Source organism: Camelina sativa, chromosome 5 (genome assembly GCF_030686135.1).
Source record: "Camelina sativa cultivar CO46 ecotype springtype chromosome 5, ASM3068613v1".
In the NCBI taxonomy this organism is placed as follows: Eukaryota; Viridiplantae; Streptophyta; class Magnoliopsida; order Brassicales; family Brassicaceae; genus Camelina; species Camelina sativa.
The window spans coordinates 2,297,011-2,319,782 of NC_141884.1; the positions used below are offsets into that span (position 1 = coordinate 2,297,011).

The 22,772-nt window shown below is 35.2% G+C and overlaps 6 protein-coding genes and 1 non-coding gene across 11 annotated transcripts; 4 read left to right on the top strand and 3 right to left on the bottom strand.

Moving 5' to 3' along the window:
- Nucleotides 1–246: 246 nt before the first annotated feature.
- On the top strand, nucleotides 247–3,111 carry LOC104785018 (biotin synthase, mitochondrial). The gene is made up of 6 exons (XM_010510139.3): nucleotides 247–787; nucleotides 1,131–1,310; nucleotides 1,614–1,720; nucleotides 2,085–2,290; nucleotides 2,454–2,593; nucleotides 2,685–3,111. The coding sequence occupies exons 1-6, from the start codon at nucleotides 575–577 to the stop codon at nucleotides 2,982–2,984; spliced, it is 1,146 nt and encodes a 381-aa protein (XP_010508441.2). The 5' UTR covers nucleotides 247–574; the 3' UTR covers nucleotides 2,985–3,111.
- A 93-nt stretch (nucleotides 3,112–3,204) lies between these two features.
- On the top strand, nucleotides 3,205–5,478 carry LOC104785020 (putative glutathione peroxidase 3, mitochondrial). Of its 4 annotated transcripts, none has more exons than XR_015558162.1 (7): nucleotides 3,205–3,549; nucleotides 3,944–4,020; nucleotides 4,262–4,323; nucleotides 4,416–4,534; nucleotides 4,623–4,790; nucleotides 4,873–5,179; nucleotides 5,272–5,478. XR_015558162.1 is itself a non-coding variant. In XM_010510141.2 (7 exons), the coding sequence occupies exons 1-6, from the start codon at nucleotides 3,382–3,384 to the stop codon at nucleotides 4,903–4,905; spliced, it is 627 nt and encodes a 208-aa protein (XP_010508443.1). In that variant the 5' UTR covers nucleotides 3,205–3,381; the 3' UTR covers nucleotides 4,906–4,920; nucleotides 5,272–5,478. The 4 variants fall into 4 exon arrangements, 2 of the variants coding, with proteins under 2 accessions (XP_010508443.1, XP_010508444.1); XR_015558163.1 differs by having other exon boundaries at nucleotides 5,277–5,478; XM_010510141.2 differs by having other exon boundaries at nucleotides 4,873–4,920.
- On the bottom strand, nucleotides 5,455–6,555 carry LOC104785019 (uncharacterized). Its single transcript, XM_010510140.3, has 2 exons — nucleotides 5,886–6,555; nucleotides 5,455–5,790 (listed from the first exon to the last, which is right to left on the bottom strand). The coding sequence occupies exons 1-2, from the start codon at nucleotides 6,385–6,387 to the stop codon at nucleotides 5,711–5,713; spliced, it is 582 nt and encodes a 193-aa protein (XP_010508442.1). The 5' UTR covers nucleotides 6,388–6,555; the 3' UTR covers nucleotides 5,455–5,710.
- Nucleotides 6,556–10,975: 4,420 nt separating this feature from the next.
- LOC104785021 (inositol transporter 1) lies at nucleotides 10,976–14,346 on the bottom strand. Of its 2 annotated transcripts, XM_010510143.2 has the most exons (5): nucleotides 13,877–14,346; nucleotides 13,505–13,575; nucleotides 13,081–13,416; nucleotides 11,954–12,247; nucleotides 10,976–11,867 (listed from the first exon to the last, which is right to left on the bottom strand). In XM_010510143.2, exons 1-5 carry the CDS (start codon nucleotides 14,022–14,024, stop codon nucleotides 11,181–11,183), a joined length of 1,536 nt encoding a protein of 511 aa, XP_010508445.1. In that variant the 5' UTR covers nucleotides 14,025–14,346; the 3' UTR covers nucleotides 10,976–11,180. The 2 variants fall into 2 exon arrangements, with proteins under 2 accessions (XP_010508445.1, XP_087307966.1); XM_087451840.1 differs by lacking the exons at nucleotides 13,505–13,575; nucleotides 13,877–14,346 and adding an exon at nucleotides 12,491–12,564 and having other exon boundaries at nucleotides 13,081–13,145.
- Nucleotides 14,347–16,337: 1,991 nt separating this feature from the next.
- LOC104785022 (uncharacterized) lies at nucleotides 16,338–19,722 on the top strand. The gene is made up of 8 exons (XM_010510144.3): nucleotides 16,338–16,713; nucleotides 17,201–17,378; nucleotides 17,590–17,652; nucleotides 18,052–18,118; nucleotides 18,207–18,307; nucleotides 18,631–18,675; nucleotides 18,766–19,245; nucleotides 19,345–19,722. Exons 2-8 carry the CDS (start codon nucleotides 17,244–17,246, stop codon nucleotides 19,513–19,515), a joined length of 1,062 nt encoding a protein of 353 aa, XP_010508446.1. The 5' UTR covers nucleotides 16,338–16,713; nucleotides 17,201–17,243; the 3' UTR covers nucleotides 19,516–19,722.
- Nucleotides 19,723–21,639: 1,917 nt separating this feature from the next.
- Nucleotides 21,640–22,276, bottom strand: LOC104785023 (uncharacterized). The gene has a single exon (XM_010510145.3). The coding sequence runs from the start codon at nucleotides 22,152–22,154 to the stop codon at nucleotides 21,747–21,749; it is 408 nt and encodes a 135-aa protein (XP_010508447.2). The 5' UTR covers nucleotides 22,155–22,276; the 3' UTR covers nucleotides 21,640–21,746.
- Nucleotides 22,277–22,668: 392 nt separating this feature from the next.
- Nucleotides 22,669–22,740, top strand: TRNAT-UGU (transfer RNA threonine (anticodon UGU)). The gene has a single exon. It is a non-coding gene; the product is annotated as a tRNA-Thr (tRNA).
- Nucleotides 22,741–22,772: the final 32 nt, after the last annotated feature.

The window sequence follows — 22,772 nt, forward strand, 5'->3', positions numbered from 1 at the left end:
GTCTCACCTCTGTCAATTTGGAGTATATGAGTTTTGACTCTTTGTCTTTGAGATTTACTTGCATTCATTTTCAAAATTGTTTGCTGCCTCATCTCTTCTGTTTTGCAGTTTCATTCTAATTTCAACGCTTAACATACATTCTCCGAGTCTTATCATAAAAAATTCTAAAAAAAAAGGCACATTAAGAAACCAACCAGTCTAATAGTTCTGTATATATGAGTCACCCACATGAATTTAATACAACTTGGTTACACAATATTCTTCAAAACGATACTTCTCTCTCTCTCTCTCACGGCGGTTCCGGCTAGTCAGTCAATAACGAACGAATCAATGAAATAAAGAAGATTCGTTTATTTGATTATTATTTTTTAAGCCCAAAATATAAACTGGGCCTATTAAAGCCCATTTAATTGTAGGAGTTTTGTCACTATGTTGGCGGAAACTCCAACGGTGGCTCGATTTGGTTAGGTAAAGAATCATCTGATTTGGTTAGGTAAAGAGTCTCACTGGAGTGAGTTTTTTTTAGCACAAACCACCAAATCTGGTAAAAAAAATCATCTGATTTGCAGATCAAATGATGCTTGTTCGATCGGTGTTTCGATCTCAGTTGAGACCCTTTGCCTCGTCGGGTGGTCTACAGTCTGCTTCTTGCTTTTCTTACTCTTCTTCATCTGCTGCTTCGGCTGAAGCTGAAAGGACCATCAAAGAAGGTCCCAGAAATAACTGGAGTAGAGAAGAAATCAAGGCCGTTTATGATTCTCCTGTTCTTGACCTCCTCTTCCATGGAGTAATTTATTTTCCCCCTTCTCACTTATTCACTTACTCTTCCCTTTGTTGTTTACAAATTTGAAGTTTGTGTTTCTGCAAATTTACATCAAAAATGGGGATGAAAGTATCGATTTTTAGTTTAGCCCTGAACTTGAATCTCTTTGAAACATTTGTCTTAACTTCCAGGATTCTTGTCTGAGGAATTTAGTGTGTGTTTCTGCAAAATTACAACATTAATCTGGATGAAAGTATCGATCTTTTAGTCTATTTCCAAACCAAATTCATTTGGTTGCTCATCTGATCTTGTTATCAGTTGTGTTTTACTTGAATGACGATGTTATGTGTGCTGTTTGGGCTTTCAGGCTCAGGTTCATAGACATGTTCATAACTTCAGGGAGGTTCAGCAATGTACTCTCCTCTCCATAAAGACTGGTGGGTGCAGCGAAGACTGTTCATATTGTCCTCAATCCTCCAGATATAGCACTGGAGTTAAGGCACAAAGACTTATGTCTAAAGATGCTGTCATTGATGCTGCAAAGAAGGTTAGCGGTTTTCTTGTGAATTTATTTTGCTGAATGTATGTTCCTTAGCATTATGTATCAGTTAGAAACTTGAGGAATGTTCAAAATTGGTAGGAAGGTTTCATATTCTAGCCTCATCATCGAACTTTGCTTCTATCCCTTGATGTAGCATATTTTAATTAATCTCTTTACTAGCCACTTCCCTTTTCTCTGTAAATCTAGAAGCTTGAGGATAATGACATATGAAAGTGTAGTATCCGAGAATCTTGAGAATGTAATAAAGGTTCTTTCTGATTTGAATTAACGAAGTTAATGCGTTGTTAGGCAAAAGAAGCTGGCAGCACACGTTTTTGTATGGGTGCTGCTTGGCGAGATACTATTGGACGGAAAACAAACTTCAGCCAAATACTTGAATACATCAAAGAAATAAGGTACCTTTCCCTTGTTATTGTTGGCAATATCTGAGGAGTTATTATAATACCTTTTAAAGTTGGACTTTCATTTTAAATCTCCTTGTTTCTGTTACATTACATATGATCTCCTTGCAACTGCTTTCTGTATTAAAGCAACTGCTCTATAGCCTTAAAATATGATTCACAGGCTACGATCATTAAAAAAGTGTTATGGATTCTTTATTGGTTTTTTTAATGATTTTGAGTGATTTTATCTTTTTATCTGTTAAGTCATCCTGTTAAACTGAACTTGTATCCATGAGAAGAATGAACATGATGTTGAATGTGGTCTCTTGGCTGTAACATCCTTATACTAACTTTCTTGACTCTCACTTTGCAACAGAGGCATGGGGATGGAAGTTTGCTGCACCTTAGGCATGATTGAGAAACAACAAGCATTAGAGCTAAAGAAGGCTGGCCTAACTGCGTATAACCACAATCTTGATACTTCAAGAGAGTACTACCCAAATGTTATCACTACTAGAAGTTATGATGATCGCCTTGAAACTCTTGAGCATGTTCGTGGTGCTGGAATCAACGTCTGTTCAGGTAACTTCGATATGAAAACAAAGAAATTCTGATTCTATACGAAAACCTGTCTCCATCTTGATCATTACAATCACTATTCCCTAATATTTGTTGATTTGATAAAATCCATATGGATAAGAACAACAAATGTGTTCTAAAGTCTTTTCTCTTTACCGATGAACAGGAGGAATCATAGGGCTTGGAGAGGCAGAAGAGGACAGAGTAGGGTTATTACACACACTAGCAACACTTCCTTCTCACCCCGAGAGTGTTCCCATCAATGCGCTGCTTGCAGTGAAAGGCACTCCTCTTGAAAACCAGAAGGTAAATCTCCACAACCTAAAAACACAAAATGCAAGTCATAGCTACATTGTGGTAAAAGGTATTTGAAAACTTTTTATGTTTTTGTTTGCAGCCAGTTGAGATATGGGAAATGATCAGGATGATTGGAACGGCACGTATCGTAATGCCAAAAGCAATGGTGAGGTTATCTGCTGGGAGAGTCCGGTTCTCAATGCCTGAACAAGCTCTCTGTTTCCTTGCTGGTGCAAACTCTATCTTCACCGGAGAGAAGCTTCTAACCACACCAAACAATGATTATGACGCTGACCAGCTCATGTTCAAGACATTAGGCCTCATTCCTAAACCGCCAAGCTTCTCGGAAGATGATTCTGAATCAGAGAACTTCGAGGAAGTTGCTTCCGCTACTCACTAGTATTATTATCCACTTCATTGTGTTTTTTTTTAGTGCAGTCCCTTTTACCATGTAGTATGAGTTGACGGTTTTGTGATACCACAGTTCGTTAATCCTTATTCATATATGTCTAGATTTTCATCTGAAAGTAAACTTGTTATTCTAGAGTGTGATCAAAGTTGAAGAGAAAAGGTGCAATTGAATCTACTATTTATAATTAGAAGTTAGCAATAGTGTTTTCAAGGTTGATATGGGCTTAACAACTAAACCGTGGCCCATGTAAAAGCCTATCAAAGCTTCAGATATTACTAAATAGTAATAATACCAAGTCAACATGCTTGTTCTGTTCTGAGTGAGATCGTCGTCCTTGTTCACGGAAGAGAAGACTAAGCAAAAAAAAAATATTTCTTTTTCTGCGATGCCTAAATCAAGCAGATGGGTCAATCATCGAGCTCCCTCTAAGACTAAAAAGTTGATTCTCTTCTTGTTTCTAGCCTTTGTCTTCTACCTCTACAGATACCCTTCTTCTTCTTCTCCATCCACTGTTGAACACTCGTCCCGTTCCATCTACAATATTTCCGTTAAGGTATCATCAGCTTAAACTAGGCATATTTAGAAGCCAGTAAGTTCACTTCACGTCGATGTTTAGTCCTGATTCTGAATTTATCATTCGACTTGATTGAATTGATTTGTAATTTGAGTACAAAGATGTGATTTTTAAAAGGAAATTAAAAGGATTGATGTTAATATCGTAATTGCTTAGGGATTTAGCTAAGATACTGAAATTTTATGTTTTACTTAGGGATTTAGCTAAGATACTGAAATCTAGATGAGTGCCTTCGTTTAGTGTTAGCTGGCTTTGTTTTGTGTTTTGCTTTTTGCTTTTTAAGTGAATCTTGTAATGACACTATGCCGTTTAAGTTCATGAGTTCTACAAGGTTATTTGTCATAACATTATAACTCGTTAACTGAAAATGCAGGACATCGAAGGTAAAGATGTGAGTTTGAGCAAGTTCACAGGAAAAGTGCTTCTTATCGTCAATGTAGCCTCTAAGTGGTACGCTACTAAGTATTCAGTTCTTCAGAAATACATATTCCATCTCCTAAATCCTCACAAACTGTATTTTCCAACTCGAACCGTCTCATGTAATGTGGAGAGAGATTCAGTTGCATCATTTTATAAGTTATGTTACGAGTTGCATCTACCATCTAGTGTGATTATGATACAATGGCTTACAGAAGCGTTGCATATAATATAATGGCATTATATCTAGAATCTTGTTGTCATGAATGGGCAGTGGTCTAACACATGGAAACTACAAAGAGTTGAACATTTTGTATGCCAAGTACAAATCTCAAGGTATGTCTCTTTATCTTGCTGTGGCTTTCTTAGGCTTATTATAACTAATGGAATAATTCTTTAAGTATTGAGGAAAGCATCGTTTCACGCAGGGCTTGAGATCTTAGCATTTCCTTGCAACCAATTTGGCAGCCAAGAGCCAGGGAGCAACATACAGATCAAGGAAACAGTTTGCAATATATTCAAAGCAGAATTCCCAATCTTTGACAAGGTCTCAAAAACTTTTGCTCTGTGACTCAAATTTTCTCACACGGTTTCATATCTTTGTAGTTGTTACATGTCTTCTTTTCTTATGCAAGATTGAAGTCAATGGAAAGAACACTTCTCCACTTTACAATTTCTTAAAAGAACAAAAAGGAGGATTGTTTGGTGATTCTATCAAGTGGAATTTCGCAAAGTTTCTGGTAGACAAACAAGGAAATGTTGTGGACCGATATGCTCCAACTACATCACCTCTTGAAATTGAGGTTAGTTGATGTTTCCCCTCTTACATTGCTATCATTTCTCTAAATCATATAAGGATCTTTTTTCTCGCTCTTCTTTTCGCAGAAGGACATAGTGAAGCTATTGGCATCTGCTTGAACAAAAATGTTAAAGGTGTGTTTTGTGCTAGCCCCCAATGATATCTATCTATATCAGATAAATCTCGCTTCCCTCTCTGGGATAAGACAAGAAACTAATTCATGAGTTGTAAGTTATAATGGTTAGATAAAGTTCTATGTGGCATGTGAACATATATATCTGTAGTTAGAACTTGGAATGCAACTGTTGCCAAACTCTTAGGGACAGTTTGGTTTGTAATAATTCTTCCAAGCTCATGGGTGAAACATAGAAGCAACAGAATCTTGTGAAATTGGTAACACACATCTAAGTTACAAGAATCAGAACTATTTTCTCTGGAAATGCTCATGGAGACAAAGGAATATAATGTGGACCGTTTTGGTGCAGGACAGAAGAGCAAAAGCATCGTATCAAACATGTCTGGTACTGAGAATGAGAGCCACTTCTATACTTATCCCGTACCTACCTGTATGTTTTATCTAACACCATTCATGGAAAAGAAGATGCTTGCTTGAATCTGTGAACCACATTTTCTGTAACAAGACCCCAAATATGTTTATGAAATATCAATAAAGAACACAGCTGTTGCATTTATTTCCTCTTATTATCAAATCATTCATTACAACAATGTCCTAAGCAAAATCTTGGTTGATCATTAATTCTTTTATACATACAGTCAAAACAAAGAGCTTTACAACAATGGGTGTGTATCCAAGCAGGTCCAGTCTCTTAAAGAGATTTCACTCCTGCAAACTTGTTCAATCATCTTCTTCCCCCGTCCGTTGATTCCTCAACTTTTTGATTGATCAATATCCAAATCTCTTCATCAAGTACATAATCTCACAGTACAGGCCACAGCTTGTGCCCAAAATTTCAACCTTGCTTTAACATCATCAGGATTATCACCTGTTTTCACACAAAAAAAAAAACATAATCAGAAAACCAAAACTAAAATCTATAGAATGCAAATTGAAAAGAACTTTGAAAAGAAAGAGACTTACCAGGACTAGAGATCTTCCAGCTAGCAATAGGACTAACAGGAGAATCAAGAACCGACGATTTCTTCTCCGGGGAAGAAGAAGAAGAATGGTGATGATGATCTTGATCGATGAACTTCTGACTCATGGAGTAACAAAGCTCAAGAGCAGGTAAAGTATTACAAAGCTCAGGGATCTCCTCGTAGTTGAAACCAAATCCAAGATCCACACAACCTTTAAGCTCCTCGAGATCATCGTCAGTTAAACTCTTGGTTCTCTTCAAATCATCGTTGACCGCTGAATCTAAAACGTAGCCTTCTAACAACACATTGCTCTTCTTCTTCTCCAGCTTCTTCGTCTGCTTCTTGGACTGTGAAACACCAAAGCCATTGTTGAACTCTGCTTCTTCATCAGATCCACTGTAAGAACAAGAACTGAAACTGGAGGTAGTAGAGATCTCGCTGTCGGAATCAACGTCAGCTTCGTAGGAAGAACAACGAGAAAGATGAAGATCTGAGTCGCACATTGTGAGTCTCCTCTGTTTTTGTTTTGTTTGGAAGGGATGTGAAAAGGTGAAAAAAAAGAAAAGTGAAGAGAGAAAGAAGAAAGAAGTGTTGCTTTATAAAGAAGCTTATTTTTTATCGGGCGGCAATTATTTTTATTTTTGTCTCTTTCTAATCATCATGTGGTTACTAATCAATTTATGTATGTTATCATGTATGTGATGATATAAGATGATCATGTCATGGATGTGTGAGTAAAAATTGGGGGACCACCATGTGCGGCTAGAATCTAGATCATCGAATCATCGTCAGAGAGCACCTTTTCCACCAATTATTATTATTCCTCCACCGCTTTTTAAGCCCTTAATTAGTTAATTATATACAAAAATTCATATTAGATGTGTAATTATCAAATATTACTTCGAAATTCATAACGAATTGGACTAGTTTACACAGTTTCTTCATCAAAATATAGTTTAGAAGCTATAGATCTTAGCTTACGTGTGGAGGTTGAACTTAATCTTAACAAATCTAAAACTCTATTGTCAAATAAAAATATTAACACTACAACTCATTCGCTAATTATTTTTTAGAGACTACATACCTTCATACGTCATTTAACCATTTTCTATGATTACAAAAAAAGACTACTAATTCATTCATATAATGGTTTAATTAGGTTTTTCAACTTACATTACCATAATATTTCCATATATATAGAAAGTCTTTTTTTTTGGTGCAAACTTTACATGTTAAGAAATAAAAAATCTGTTTTTTTTTTTGTTATGGAACTCAGATAAAGTTTTCGACCATCATTGGTTGATAATGTGATATCCATTATTTCCATCGCAAGTGATTCTAATATTTCTAACACCAAGAGATAAATCTCTATATAAATTGGTTGTATATACCAAATGAGTTTTAGTCCCTCCAGTAGAATTTGTTGAAAATTTAAACACAAAAACGAAATGTGCAAAACAATACTAATTATGTACAATATAATAATATTACATGTTATTCATATAGAATTGTTATGTATGCACACATATTATTATTCCTCCACCGCTTTTTTAGCCCTTAATTAGTTAATTACATATTAGATGTGTAATTATTAAATATTACTTCCAAACTCATAATGGACATTAGTTTACACTTTACACAGTCAGACACTTTAGTTTATGTGGGGAGGTTGAAGGTAAATCTTAACAAATCTAAAATTCTGTTAACAAATAAATATATTAATACTACAACTCATTCTAATTATTTTCTCAACAATATCAAATGAAATTGAAGAGACTACGTACCTTCATACGTCATTTAAGCTTTTTTATGATTAGAAAAAGACTATTAATTCACTGATCTCTTTAATTAAGTTTTCTGATCATAATTTTTTTTTCGACTTACATTACCATAATATTTCCATATATATAAACTTAACATGTGAACAAATCTGCTTTTTTTCTTTATAATGAAACTCAAATAAAGTTTTAGACGATTATTGGTTGATAATGCGATATCCATTATTTCTATTGCAAGTGATTCAAATATATCAAACACCAAGAAATAAATCTCTATATAAATTGGTTGTATATACTAATGAGCTTTAAGTCTCTCCGGTAAAATTTGTTGAAAATTTAAACACAAAAAACGAAATGCACAAAGCAATACTAATTATGTACCATATAATAATATTATCATATTATAGAGTAGTTATGTATGCACACATATTTCATATCTAACTTCTCGCGGCCGCAACAAGAAGTCGTTGCTCCAAACTTGTTAGGTTGCTGCAATTTATTCTATTGAAAACAGATCATTGCACTCAACATTAATGAAAAAAAGTATTCAATTTAATAGAGACTTTGGTATTATGTAGGTGAATGACTAAACTACTAGATAAAATAATGATTTATATACAAATCTAATTACAAAACAATTCACCTTCGGCCTGCCAATAAGTCGTTGGACTCGAGATGCGCCACGTCAATTTTACATTTTCAACCCTTAAAAACAAATTTTTAATACAAGTAACTTTAGATTCCGCTAAACATTTGTTTTTTTTACTAGTATTATTTTATTTTGTATTTATCGAATAAAAAGTGTGGCTCTTCAACCCTTCTATAAGCTTGATCGACATATGTTTTTGGCATGCGATGAAGTTAGTGCGATGAAGCTAACCCGTGGAATTACTATTAGGGTCGGCTACCAAATACCAAAGCGAGATCATATTATTTGCATCCATCGCTAATTTTATTTATTGTTATCTTTGTAATGTATTGACGCAAATGGGTGATTGATTACTTTGTATAACATTATTGTATACTTATTTCAGCGGTTTTATATTTTAGTTAGTTATGATTTATATTTATATTTATCACTTTAGAACATATACGTATGTTACATGTTTTCACAAAGAACTCAAGAAGAGTATATCTATTTTGTATTATTGTAAGATACATATTGTGGTTTATATAACGAGCTTTTTTCATAATATTATGGATTAGTTGATGTGTTTGCTTAGCATAAGTAGCAACTATGTATACAAAGCGGAGATAATAATTGAGTTTGATGTATAAGAATATTAAATCCATACATAATACTATGTATTAATCATTGGTTTAATAAGAAATACACTCCTTTCTGCTAATAATTTAAGTTGGTAACCAATCCTCATAGCTTTTGTACGAAAACTCTTTGCTGTAAACAGCTAAATATACAAACATAAGAATTCATAAAGAAGAAATATTGTAGAAGCCAAAAGAAGATTGCTTCTCGAAATTTCTAATGGAAAATATAACTATGAAAGAAAATTCATATCGTGGTCCAGCTTTTGGTGAGCTAATTGGCTTCATTGACAAATTAACATGACTTTGATATATGGTGCGCCGGCGTTAGATGGAGACAAACGTGTCATGTTAATATATCTGACATTCATGTCATTTATTATGTCATGACGATGATGGTCACATGACATGTTATAATTACAAAAAACATCATAGTTCTTTGCCATGTGGGATATATGTATAGTCAATATAAAAGCAAGATAAGAGGGCATAGCGTTTGCAAGCCAAACCATAAGTTACCCATATTATTTGTTCCTACAGAACGAAAGGCTCCAAATGATTGAGGTAGTGTATATGGCGCTGCGAAGAGTGTATTATAAATGCGATTCTTGTTCACTAAATAATTTAATTGTATGTTGATTTAAATTGGTATAAAGTATTATTTCATTCAAATTGCAATTTCGGTACTTAACAAAAGAAAGTTGTAATTCTCACAAAAGGAAAGCACATATAACCACAAATTCTACCCACTCTCTAGTTCATGTAACTAAAATATCCAAAAAGAGAGGAAGGATCACGAGATACAAAAGTCAGAAGAGTGTAGTTCATGTAACTTTTGTTGGATAAACTAAAGTTAGAAGCAAGTGAGAAATTGTTACTTTTTAAAGTTCAAAAGAAGTTAGTTTAATTTCAATAATTGTGGTGATGTAAACAATTTAACAAAGCATGTGGAGGAAGGGTGTAAGCTAGGGGTTTATAAATGTGGAAGCAGAACAGAGAATCACATGTGAATGAGAGAAGAAGACAAAAGGCAGGGGAGACGCCACGTGGACAGTTACGATAAGAAATTAAAGGGCTAAACTCTAAAGGGATCAAGAGAGGGGGGCTCACTCAATAGAAATAGAGACAAGAAGAGACCCAACAACTCTCACATGTCCCCATTTCCTCTTTTTTTGGTTATTCGGCTCAACAAATCAATCAGCACCACCACAATTCACACCCACTCTCTCTTTGGTCTTCACGACATTCATGTTCACTTTGGTCCCATTCCATCATTATCATTTGTTCCTTCTACCACATATTCGTCTTCTTCTTCAATCCTTTTAAATTTTTACTTTTATCTATCACGGGTAATATATTACGTAGGAGTTTTTGTAATTTTGTTTTACTCACGGGTTGACAATCTTGGGGGAAATAATATTGTTGGAAGAAATTTATATGCTTAGAGATATATTATATAGGTTGTGAATCTTTGTTATGGTAATCTGAAAAATCTAGATCAAAACTCAGACTAAACTTTATAATAGTTATATTGAGCTCAAAAGATATAGTACTCGGGAAAAGTCGAATTTTATATTAAACTCATTTCAACTAGATAACCATATCTAAAAGGAGATCATATAATTCAGATAAGAACAAAAAGAATCGAGATAAAGTGATAAATAAACCATTGACACAAATAGTATTGAGTTACCAAAACACAAACCTACATTGTATAGTGACACATAAGACAACTCAACATGAAGGATACGTTTACACAATATCCAATCATACATTTTGGTGGCCCTTTTATGTCCTTAATTTGATTCCCGTGTCCACTACAAATTTAATGTTCCTTTTCCATCTCCCTTAATTTTCCTCTCAATTAATGCATGTTTTCACAAAAAGACAGTTCATCTATTCAATGGAACACAGTTCCTAATTTAGTTATAAGGCTTTAAGACAAGTCTTATGTTTGTGCATCAACATTCATCTATTCAATGCTTCTGTCGACTTATCTCTGCTCATCCTTAATGGCAAAAAAAATAGACACATGCATCGTAGCAGATAAGAAATCTCTAGATCATAAGACATTGAAAAAGATTGGGTACCAAAGTGGACCCTAAATGTATGTATTTACAACAAACACAGTTCCTAACACATTACAAATTCCAACATCACATACAATATCACATAACTAAACCGGATCCAATCCCGGTTTACTACTATGTGATTTCATTTCACAACGTATAGTCATGATCCGTACAAGATCCTCAAGAAGAAGATCCCTGCTCGAGTAACACCTCCTCCTCCACGTTGTTGCTATCACTGCTACTGCCCCAACCGCTGACATTTCCATAAGCTCTTTCTTTCCAAATCTGCTCAACTTCCGAAAACGTTAGCCCTTGAGTCTCAGGGACAAACACAATCACAAAGAAAACAGCAAGAACAGCAATTCCCGCCAAAATCAAGAACGTCGTTCCTGTTCCAGCAGCTTCCGCGATTGACAAGAATGTTTGTGCCACAATCAAATTGCTGATCCAGTTAACTGTAGCTGACATGCCTCCACATATGCCTCTGTATTGTTGTGGGTATATCTCTGAGTTCACTGTCCATGGTACCGGTCCCATTCCCGGTGCAAAGAAAGCAATGTATAGAGCTAAGCCAAGTACAGCGAGCCAACCGTAAAGCCCTCCATCGTTTGGTGCATCAGATTGTTTGAAGAACGAGACAGAGAGGATTACGAGAGATATAATGACGCCGAATAAACTTGAGAGAGCAAGTTTTTTCCTTCCACAATGATCTATAAAGTAAATCCCTACGACTGTTCCAGCAGCGTTCATGGCAGCAACAATGAGAGAGAGGAACAACGCGAGCTGGTTTGAGTGAAATCCAGCCATTTGGACTATTGTAGGGCTGTAGTACATTACAGTGTTGATGCCAGTGAACTGCTGAAACGCCTGTAGAAATTTCGACAGTACTTTCAAAATCTTAACGCATATAAATTTTATCAGTCAAAGACTGCAAAAGTCTACATGTACTTTACCTGAAGCCCTGCTCCGGCAATAAATGCGAGTCTCAATTCTTTGGATCTGAAAACATCCAAGTAACCAACAGTGCGGTTCCTTTGTTTTTCTTCCTCTTCAGCTGCTGAAAGATGATCGATCTCGTCTTCTAACCGCGAGATGTCATACATTTTAGTGAGCACTTGGATGGCTTCCGCTTTACGGTTCTTCATGAAAAGCCATCGAGGGGATTCTGGCATGAAAAGCATGAGACCAAACTGAATAACAGCGGGAAAGCCTGAAACACCAAGCATCCATCTCCATGTTCCTGGAACCTGCCAACAATGATCTTATGAATTCAGAAGCTATCCTTAAATAACAAAATCTCACTTTTCTCTCTATAGTTTCTTAGCCATATGAAAACTGGTCTCACTTATTTTAAGTACCAAGCGACATTTGCATAAGTTCAATAACAACCTTCCATTTTCCTAAATCAAATCACTTGGTTTTATTGGAATAGTGGGAAATTAGTTTCAAATTCAAGACTAGATTAATGTAAAGGACCACCAAGGAGTGACCTTTGTCGGAACTCAGGATAGATTTATATTCTCGTCATGGTGAAAGGACAGATAAGCTGCCGGGAAATGAAGAACTGCAGCAAAGTAAACTTGAGCATTGAGATAAACCAAAATCAAGGTCATAAAGATCATCTAATAGACTAATATCACATGATAAGACACCCACAACGAGACTGTAGCATGTTTTGTTAACTACATCAGCATGCCATGAGACAGATGACAAAGACGTCAACAGCAAAGAAACCAAACAGTCTTCACCTTCTCTAGTCTAGTTCAATTTCAGGTTGTAGAAACAGTACAGGTAACATAAACAAACTTAAATATTGAATTTACAATAATCAACTTTCTTGGTTCCTGATCCTCTAAAGCATTGATAGATGAAAAGGGTCAACTTGTAAACCCATCAACAATTATGAATTCACGGTCAGGTATGGGAATTCCTAGAATGCTTACAATGAACATAACATGAATGGGGCATTGTCAATCACTTTGCAAAGATAGCAGCTGTTGCTCTCTTGTAGATGTAACAGAACTTTACCAAAATTCAAAACTTTTTTTATGGCGAGGAAAGATATGTCTTACTAACTAACCTGCGTGAAAGCAGAATTAATGAGGTATGAAAGAAACTGTCCACCGGTGATCATCAATACATTAGTGCTCACAAGTCCACCTCTCACTTCTGATGGTGATGCTTCCGCAATATAAACCGGCGCAGTCACAGAAGCAACACCAACTCCCAAACCAACCAAGAGACGACCCGATATCAAAACATACGGATCAGGAGCAGCAGCCATAACGATTGCTCCAGCTGCAAAGACAACATCAGCAAACATAGTCGCCTTTTTACGACCGTAGTAGTCATTGATCCAACCTCCTGCCGCAGCACCAATCATTGCACCAACTATAGCCATACTTACAATAGTTTCCTACAATATAACAATTCCTCATGGATCACTCACTACAAACACAGAAAGTTTCTTCTAGCTTGGAAGAGGCTAACCGAGATTTACATACCTGTAAGAAACTGCTCTGCTTAACAATTTCGAAATCATCCTTAATGTACAAAAGAGCACCGGAAATTACACCTGTGAAAGGAACAATTCTTAAAGGCTTTAGAGAACACAAGCCACTACTAAGTTCAGTGACATAAACCTAAACACAATTCTAACCCATACCCACCTGACCAGTGATCAGAATTAGATAACAGTAGAGATCTATTTGAGACAAATAATGCAGATTAGAATTAGATTAAAAGACTCCACATTCGATTCAATTTACAAAATTCCAACAAATGGGCCAGCAAAGAAATCAAATCTAGAGCATAAAACATCTGAATTCAATAAGAGAGAGAGAGAGAGAGAGAGAGAGAGTGAGAGAGAGAGAGACCTGTGTCATAACCAAAGAGAAGGCCACCGATTCCAGCAGTCACAGTCAAACCCAAAATATAAGAATTCCCAAAATATGACATCCTTCTCTCAGGGAACATATCCAAGTACCCTGAGCTCCCAGGTGCGGTTTGGATCGTTAATGTCATCTTTCTTATTAAACTCTTTCTCCCTACCCAAGATGATTTCGCCGGAGTTTCAATAAATCGCGATTGGTTACAATGGAAAGGAATCTGTTTTCTTCCCTAATTCTGCAAGACCTAAAGAAAAAAGTTTCCAAATATAGATTTCCCCCTCTTCGGAATAATACCCCAAAAAAATTGGATTTATCGGAACTCGCCGTGGTGAAAATGTGACGGTACAAAACGGAGCCGTGAAAATAAAGGAAACGTTTTTTTGAAGACGACGATATGATACAGATTACAGACTACTAACAGACAATAACGTTTTTTTAATAATAAACGTGACCACGTGGCAAGCTTACTCTGGATAAGGTTGTCTTATTTCAAAACGAACGTTACTCTCCGCGTTTATGTAAATCAGTTCTACTCGCCTTTTTTTCCACCTCTAGTTTTTGTTTACATGTCATCTTTACCGTTGGTTTTGTTGTAGTGATCGTCACGCGCGTAAGTGCAACGTGTAGTATGAATTGTTTTTGTATGCGTAGGCGCGTATAATCACGCTTTCCTAGAATACTCTATACTATTACGTATAGTACTAGTATCTACAGATTAGATTTGAACGTTTATTACTCTAGACACATAATATAGCATGTCTTAATGAAATTATGAATGATATAACCATTTTAGATTTGAACGTTTATTACGACGACATACGAGTAAAACAATAAAGTTTTAAAATAATCTAGATAACACAAACTTGATCTTTATGTATAAATTTACTGATCGATAAGTAAATTGACGAATTATAATCTAGATAACACAAACTTCTGAACCTAATGCGCAAAATTTAATAAATTAATACTTTGTTTATTATCCTATATGTAATTGAAAATTTTAGTATACAAATATTTCATGGGAAGGAAATTGCAAAAATGATTTTCTACCCAAAGGAAAGTCATTGAGATATATTTAGCACATTACTAATTGATCTTGAAAAAATGAAATGGTAGACTATCTTTAACATATTATTAATTGATCTTGAATACAAGAATTAGTTCGCTGACAGATTCAACCAAGAAGAACGTTTTATAATTATGCCTACAAGATGCTTTCTGATTTCCGCCTACCTTATGATGATTTTAGCAAAAGGTTTATCATCCAACATTTGGTAGAGTTGATCGGTTATCATACATCATACCCGTCATCATCCGTTTGGATTGGAAATTATAGCAGAATTCAAAATAAGACTCATCATCCGCAAGCTTCACTGAAGCTTCAACATCATGATCATATACTATCATCACAAACATTTGGAAAGTAATTAGGCTTTTTACAATATTATTGAAAAGTTAATAACGGTAACAAAATTGTAAACTAACTCACAATTTCCTCCATAATGGAATACATGGAAGAACTCTGGTTGTTAATCTGATCCAGCAACTCCATAACTTCTTTCTGGGACTTAAGAAGTGTTGACAATAACCGCTCTTTATGGCCATTCTTTAAAATTACATATCAATTTCAAACAACGAGTCTCCGGATAAGAATCGGCCAATTTAGTGAGTACTTTATCGAAATATTTTTGAATCTTCTTAAGCTCCTTTGCAAGTGGTTCAATTTTAGCCCCTAATCGTTCTATAACGATATCAGCTTTCGAAATTAAACTTTCCAATGATTTGGAAAGGCTTTTTAATTTATTGTAGAGCTCTTGTGACATGTTTTAAATCAAATGTCCTTCCACGGCGGCCACTTAGGATTCTTACATAAGTATAAAAATATTTGTTAGAAAATACATATGTAAAAATATTTTACTTATATTTTATTTATATTTTACTTATGTTTTGCATTTTATTTTTATATTTATGTAAGTAAAGCAGAGAATAATATTGTAACCATTAACCGAACCCCAACGCATTCTGCAAATTTAAAAAACAAACAAAATTTAATTAGATAAATTAAAGGAGAAAAAAATACCAAAAAAAAAATATATATATATACTTAAGGCAGACAAGGCCTTGGCTTTTTCAGCCATATAGTTCTTTATGTCAGTTACACATTGATCTCTCTCAGTTTTGATCTTTATTGCGTTTATGTAAATCCTCGATCGTTATGTGATCTTTAAAAAAAAACTAAAGTGCATGCACCACTTCTGAACAGTGGGAACAACATTTCAATCCAAAGGAGCTAAACAGTATTTTTTCCAAAAAAATGTGTTAATTAGACTTAATGTCTATTACATAGAGGCCTTTTACTTTTAAGGCCCATACATATTGGTCCTTTTACGAGAATAAATTAAATTCGATTTTCCAGGAAATGAGATAATGTAAATGCGACCAATCAGACCACGACCAAAGGAACAAAAAGAAAGTGGTCAGTTCGAGGATTTACGAAGAATTAAAAGGACCAGAAGTGTAAATAGTTAAGAGACAGGTGTACAAAAAAGCGGACCAGCGGGTCTGAACCGAAGCTTCGATTTTGTTGGTTGGTTGGCCAAACTTGGTCTTTCTCCTCTTTAGTAAACCAAGTTTGGCCAAACTTGGTTGGTTGTAAAGTCTTTTGCTTTAAACGTGTGAGAGATCGCTTTGCTCTGAAATTTCAACCTTTAGTTGCTCCTGTTGATCCCTAAATTTTCGCCGTGTTTCAGAAGACTCTGAATCCAATTTCGTGACGAGAACTTCTCCTCCGCCTGATCATTTCCTATAAGCAAGTTATCTCTGTAAGTAGATTTCAGTTTCTTTGCTGTCAGTTTCTTGATTCTCCATTTGATACGGTTACTCGGTCGTTTATAATTGAAACTAAAGTCAAAAACTTTTGATTCATTTTGGCTTATAAGAAGAACTACTGTTCGTTGATGGTTTCTGGTTTTGATTTTTGATCCTTGTTGGTCAGTTTAATAGTAAGGTTGTGTAACAATTTTAGGATTTTCGCGTGGATCTCGCAATTGGGCTTAGTTTTGAATCTTAAAGTTCCCATTTTGACTTTTTCTTTGTCTGCCAATTTCGATATGAGTTGTCACTAAGTTTATCGGTGCATATTGTTCAAAGTTGCTTTAGCATTTATGTCTACTCATGTGTTAGCATCTGCGTTTGGTGGAAATCATGATGACTAGGGTTTTGGGGTTTTAAGGTTTAGAGTTTAAGTTCAGAGTGTCGATCTTATTACTAAAGGTTTACTAAAGGTTAGATCTTTTTTGATAATTTTAGACTGTTTACCATTGGAGCGTTACTGAGAATCCAGAGATAAAGAATGCGTGCACCATCTTTGCTTGCACAATGCTTGCCCGGTTTGCTGCCTCAAGACCGAGGTGGTGTGTCTGCTTTATCAGAGAAAGAAAAGGATTTGCAGCTTCCAACACCAGCTGTTGAGATCATACCTTCTAAGGTTGTTGTTTGCTCGTTGTTTGTTTTTATGATTATCATCAAAATAACGTTTTAGTAAAGAAATGTTCCGCCTAGTTTCTTATGACTTCTTCCTTTCCATGGCATATTCGGATTCACCATGTATATTAACATACTACTACTTCATTTTGAGAATGGAGTAGACCTATATTACCTTGCAATTCTAATGCTCTTTTCGTTTCTTTCTTTTGTAGACAGCAGCTCATCACAGGTATTCAGGAGAGAATCTAGATGTGCTCGGTTTACAAGTTTTTAAGGTACTACATATGCAATTTTTAATATAGTTAACCACTTCTAAGCTTTGAGGGAGTAGACATAAAAGTTAAAAACTTGTTATCAAATCTTTATACAAGATTTAACATGAAGAATTGAGATTGCTGGAAGGACCAGTGACGCAGTAGGATGATATTCTAATACTGGTTTTAAGAGTGGATACACTCTACCTTTTTTTGGTGAAACAGAAAGTAACCAGACTGTTTTTCTTTGAGAACTTAGTAAATAAGTCTACTATATGTTATAACTAGTATGTCTAGAAGTGCACGGTTTGCTTGATCTTTATAATTTGTCATTCAATAGTGAAAACAAGAATCGATTCTGGTGAGTAACAATGTATAGAATATCCTAACCTTTGCATTGTAACCATTAACTTGTTGCAGGGAAAAGTAAGTGTTGCGGATATGATCGGGCTCTCTGGTTCAGAAACTGCTTCTCTAAAAAATGAAGGTATGTACTTGACATGGACTTGCATCTGATGATTTCTTCCGTTTATGTATCATAATAAACTGTAAAAAGTTAAACTAATGTTGTGTAGGCTCTCTGAAAAGTTGGGAAAGCTCTATTGTTCTTGTTAATGTCCTTAAAAACGAAATCCGCGATGGACAGCTTAGTTTCAGGGGCAAAAGGGTCCTTGAGGTACCCCTTCTCTTCTGTACTCTTTTTATAGGAAAGCAATGCTTATCTCACTGAACGTACAATGGCACAAAAAATGTGGTCTGTCACTTATATACAAATCATATCTCTGTAGCTTTGTTAAAATTGTTTAAAAATTCGTTCAAACCTCTTACTCTCATCTTCCATTTCCACTTGCTAGTTAGGTGGCCTGCTACATATTTCATTTTTGTCGAGTGTTTTTATTCTGAATGTTGTACTGTGGTGAAGATGTTATGGATGTTCCATTTTAAGAATTGCGTTCTTACTTATCAGTATATTTTTGCTTTGTTTGGTGACTTGAACAGCTAGGTTGCAATTACGGAGTTCCTGGGATATTTGCCTGCTTGAAAGTAAGTAAACTGTCACTGCTAGATAGCTATTACTTTCACATCTCTAGAAAACCATTCACATAATTGAATCTTGTTTGCTTTTTTCTAAAGGGTGCTTCCTCAGTCCACTTTCAAGACCTCAGCGCAGAAACAATAAGATGCACAACCATCCCAAACGTTCTTGCAAACCTCGAGCAAGCTCGAGACAGGCAAAGTCGTCAGCCAGAGAGCCCACTCACACCATCAAGACAAGCCGTCTCTGCATCAGTCCGTTTCTATGCAGGAGAATGGGAAGAGCTCTCGACCGTTCTATCCATCATTAGAACAGATGTCCTTGAACCAGCTATCCCTGCATTGAACTTGAGCTTTTCAGAGGAAGATTTCATGGATGGATGTAGTAGTCAAGACGGGAGCATTACAGGACAGCCAGATCTCTCTTCGAGGCAATCGAGGAAGCTCTCGGGAAGCAGAGCGTGGGAAAGAGCCAACGAGACTGATCAAGGAGGAGAATGTGGATATGATGTTATACTAATGACCGAAATCCCTTACTCGGTTACTTCTCTGAAGAAACTATACTCTCTCATAAAGAAGGTTAGTTGTTTTTTTTTTACCATTCTCTCTCTCTAGTACCTTGACTCAGTGGATGTTTCCGGTTATAGTGATGGTGGTGTTGCTTTGATGTTGAGACAGTGCCTGAGACCGCCATACGGTGTAATGTATTTGGCAGCGAAGAAACAGTACGTAGGATTCAGCAGTGGAACGAGACATTTGAGGAACTTGGTCGATGAAGAAACGATCTTAGGAGCTCATTTGGTTAAGGAAACTACAGACAGAGATATCTGGAAGTTCTTCCTCAAGTAGGCGTAGAAGAAGAACTCACACTCATGAGTCATGTGACCAAAAACATTCTGCAGGCAACGTAAGTTGAAAGAAAGAAGTCAAATACAAAACATTTTTTCTTTAATGTAGATGATGTAATGATGTAACTGAAGAAGATCCAATCTTCATTTGATTTTTTGTAAGGATTCAAATTTATATGAAAGTATTTTGTACTTCTCTTCTCCCAAATTGAGAGTGATTCCATTTACTGTGATTATGAGAAATTTTATAACGTTTGTTTTTTTTAACCCAGTTTTCTAGTGATTTATTATTTTCCATACGAATACAAACGTCACTAATTAATAAGAAAATAACGAAAAAAATACAAAAAAAAAATTATAGTTGAATATAAAAAGTAAGTAAAATAGATTTGTGTAAATTAGAAATTATTGATTTCGTTTTACTCGACTAATGTTTGAGAAATAATGTGTGGACCCATAGAATATGCAAATATTTTTTTTTTTTCAGTTATAGGAATATATAGTATTAGGGGGACCTATTCTTATGCACTTTTTGTGCATTATTTTTTGTTTCTCATGTGGTTTTTTACTACGCATCAGTTTTATACAAAAAAACAAAAAAAAACAAAAAAAAACAAAAGACACAAATTAATATCTCTAGTCTACTAGATTACTACTATTACTATTAGAAATTAAAATTAAAAAGAAAAAGAAATAATACGTAAAGCCTACAAAAGCAAAATGTTGCTGCCTCTTAACTGATCAACTTCGAGAGAATTGAGATTGCCTAAGATCCAAACTTGTCAGCTATGTCTATCAGCCACCAAGGCCTTTTTCGTGAACGCTCCATCCCTTCATCCGTGAGAGTAGTATCATCATATAAAATGGCTTTAATATTCTCCTGCAGAAGCAAATCATAAGATGAATATAAAAACATTACAATGCATTACAAAGAAAAAGAAAAAAGAGAGAAAGATCATAGACATACCTTCAATGTCAGCTTGGCATTGTATTGAGGGCACCTGAACCTCATACCCGTTGGACAATTAGAGTGGCTGATTAAGATGCCGCAAAAACGAGCTCCACACCATGTCATCTAGACAAAGATATTAGAGGAGGAGCATAAATAACAACACATAACAATATTAGAGGCAGGGCCGTGCCTAGACTCTAGGAGGCCTAAGACAAAAAAAAAAAAAAAATTTATACATTTTCATGATCAAAAATGTTATAACTTATAACTAAAATTAGATATATTTTTTTATAATAAATTATAGATAATTAGTACTTTGTTTTTAATCTATGAAAATAAAACTTTATGTGATATACTATAAATATATAATACTATACAAATTTTTTAATCTATTTTCTTAATTAAAACTTTATATCTACGAAAATACTATAATTAGTATATATTGTAAAATACTAGAGATAAATAAAAATATTTTTTAGTATATTAAATAATTTTTTGAAACTTAAGAAAAAGAACATTGAAATTTATATATTACTAATATATCAAATAATTATTTAAATTAGAAGGCCAAAAAAACTTAATATTAGGGGGCCTAAAGCAAATGCCTTTTTTTTAACTCATAGAGGAGCATAACAACAGACAAAAACAAGAATCCATGAATATAAATAAGAACTTACATTAGGTCTTGCAGTAACTTAGCCTACAAAAGCAAAAGGTTGCATTGTTTACTCTCTGATTTTTAATTAGATACTGCCTCACTTGAAAAGTTAAACATGGAAACTACTCTGTCAACATTTCAAGTGGTTTAAGCACAAGAGGAGTATAACTAGAGAGGATTCAACGATTCATAACACTAGAGAGGATCCCTTCTCTCGTATGCTCTTTTTATAGGGAAAGCGCGCAATGCTTATCTCGCTTGGTCTGTCACTTATATACTCCAGTGTCGTGCAATTGAGCAACATATATCCAAGATAAGCAGTAATCTACAAATCATATATCTCTGTAGCTTTGTTAAAATTGTTTACAAATTCGTCCAAACCTTTTACTCTCATTTTCCATTTTCACTTGCTAGTTAGGTAAGGTGGCCTGATGACACATATATTTCATTTTTGTTCCATGTTGAGAACAGAATCCAATTTCCAAACGTATTGAAGGGAGACAAAAGGTTGTTATCTTTGAGTTTGAGATGAATAGAGAATGAATCAAATTAGTTTCTGTAAAATCTCTCACTAATACAAGAAACTGTACTAACAAAAACAAAAATCCCCAAATTGGTAACCCTAATTTCTGGGAATAACAATAACCGGGACACCAATATCATTCAATTGCTCAGTTCCGTCGACTCTGATACCGGTACGACGAACGGAATCAAATAACGGAAGAACCCTCTTACGATGATGAATAGGTCGAGAGATCTCTTCGTCTGCATTAATGGAGACAGCGTCGACACCAAGCTCTCTTAAACGAAGGCCAAGCTTCTCGCCGACGCGTGAAGCGGTCTTTGAGTCCCAGAAATTGTTGGAATGAGGGAAACGGGAGAGATTAGCACGGCTTCTGGCTAGGAACTCTTGTTCGGAGGATGAAGCCATGGCTACGATCGTTGAAGATCCTGGTTGAGTCACTTGCGCTGTGATTTTACGGCATGATAAGACTAGTTGAAGAAGATGGTGACGGTGAGTCCCATTCATCGGTTGTGACGACGTCGACCGGTTAATTTTTGGTTTCTCGATCGGTTAATTTCCAAAAGATCTCTTCTTGTTTTTTTTGCTCACGGAGGAGGACGATAATGAGATTTTTTTAATTCCAAATGAGAAAATTAAAAAATTTAAAAAGAGATTTTTTACTTCTTGTCCAAGCTCGTATTTTTAGTTTTTACCCTTTTATTTCCTTATAGTAATATTGACACTTATGTATGATATATTAATTATTATCCAAATCGAAGCTCAAGTCGTTGTCTTGTCTTGTCGAAGCCTAGAATTTGGTCGGAAAAGTTCGTTAATTCTCGGAGAAGAATGTCTACATCTCAACTTAACTCTGTTTCTTGTACTTCTCCCTTTGTCGATAATATCTCATACTCGTACAACATCGATTACAACATCGATGAGACTTATCTTATCTCACGTGCTTCAACACTAGTCCTATTAAACGAGGATCGGAGTTATGTAGACGATATATACTATAATGAGAAAATGGAAAGCAATAGCCCGTATAGCTCAGTGGTAGAGCGTCAGTCTTGTAAACTGAAGGTCCGTAGTTCGATCCTGCGTGTGGGCACTTTTTTCACCACCTTACTAATTTTATTTGTG

Excerpts from the sequence above, each read along its gene's own strand:
- LOC104785023 (XM_010510145.3), bottom strand. The coding sequence starts at position 22,154 with ATGAATGGGACTCACCGTCACCATCTTCTTCAACTAGTCTTATCATGC.
- LOC104785019 (XM_010510140.3), bottom strand. The coding sequence starts at position 6,387 with ATGTGCGACTCAGATCTTCATCTTTCTCGTTGTTCTTCCTACGAAGCT. Across the intron at positions 5,791-5,885 it reads CTGGAAGATCTCTAGTCCTG|GTGATAATCCTGATGATGTT; the intron begins GTAAGTCTCTTT and ends GTGTGAAAACAG.
- LOC104785022 (XM_010510144.3), top strand. The coding sequence starts at position 17,244 with ATGCGTGCACCATCTTTGCTTGCACAATGCTTGCCCGGTTTGCTGCCT. Across the intron at positions 17,379-17,589 it reads TTGAGATCATACCTTCTAAG|ACAGCAGCTCATCACAGGTA; the intron begins GTTGTTGTTTGC and ends TTTCTTTTGTAG. Across the intron at positions 18,676-18,765 it reads GGATATTTGCCTGCTTGAAA|GGTGCTTCCTCAGTCCACTT; the intron begins GTAAGTAAACTG and ends TTTTTTCTAAAG.
- LOC104785018 (XM_010510139.3), top strand. The coding sequence starts at position 575 with ATGATGCTTGTTCGATCGGTGTTTCGATCTCAGTTGAGACCCTTTGCC. Across the intron at positions 2,291-2,453 it reads TGGAATCAACGTCTGTTCAG|GAGGAATCATAGGGCTTGGA; the intron begins GTAACTTCGATA and ends ACCGATGAACAG. Across the intron at positions 2,594-2,684 it reads CTCCTCTTGAAAACCAGAAG|CCAGTTGAGATATGGGAAAT; the intron begins GTAAATCTCCAC and ends TTTTGTTTGCAG.
- LOC104785020 (XM_010510141.2), top strand. The coding sequence starts at position 3,382 with ATGCCTAAATCAAGCAGATGGGTCAATCATCGAGCTCCCTCTAAGACT. Across the intron at positions 3,550-3,943 it reads TCTACAATATTTCCGTTAAG|GACATCGAAGGTAAAGATGT; the intron begins GTATCATCAGCT and ends CTGAAAATGCAG. Across the intron at positions 4,324-4,415 it reads TGCCAAGTACAAATCTCAAG|GGCTTGAGATCTTAGCATTT; the intron begins GTATGTCTCTTT and ends CGTTTCACGCAG.
- LOC104785021 (XM_010510143.2), bottom strand. The coding sequence starts at position 14,024 with ATGACATTAACGATCCAAACCGCACCTGGGAGCTCAGGGTACTTGGAT. Across the intron at positions 13,576-13,876 it reads TCTCTTTGGTTATGACACAG|GTGTAATTTCCGGTGCTCTT; the intron begins GTCTCTCTCTCT and ends TTCCTTTCACAG. Across the intron at positions 12,248-13,080 it reads TTAATTCTGCTTTCACGCAG|GTTCCAGGAACATGGAGATG; the intron begins GTTAGTTAGTAA and ends CATTGTTGGCAG.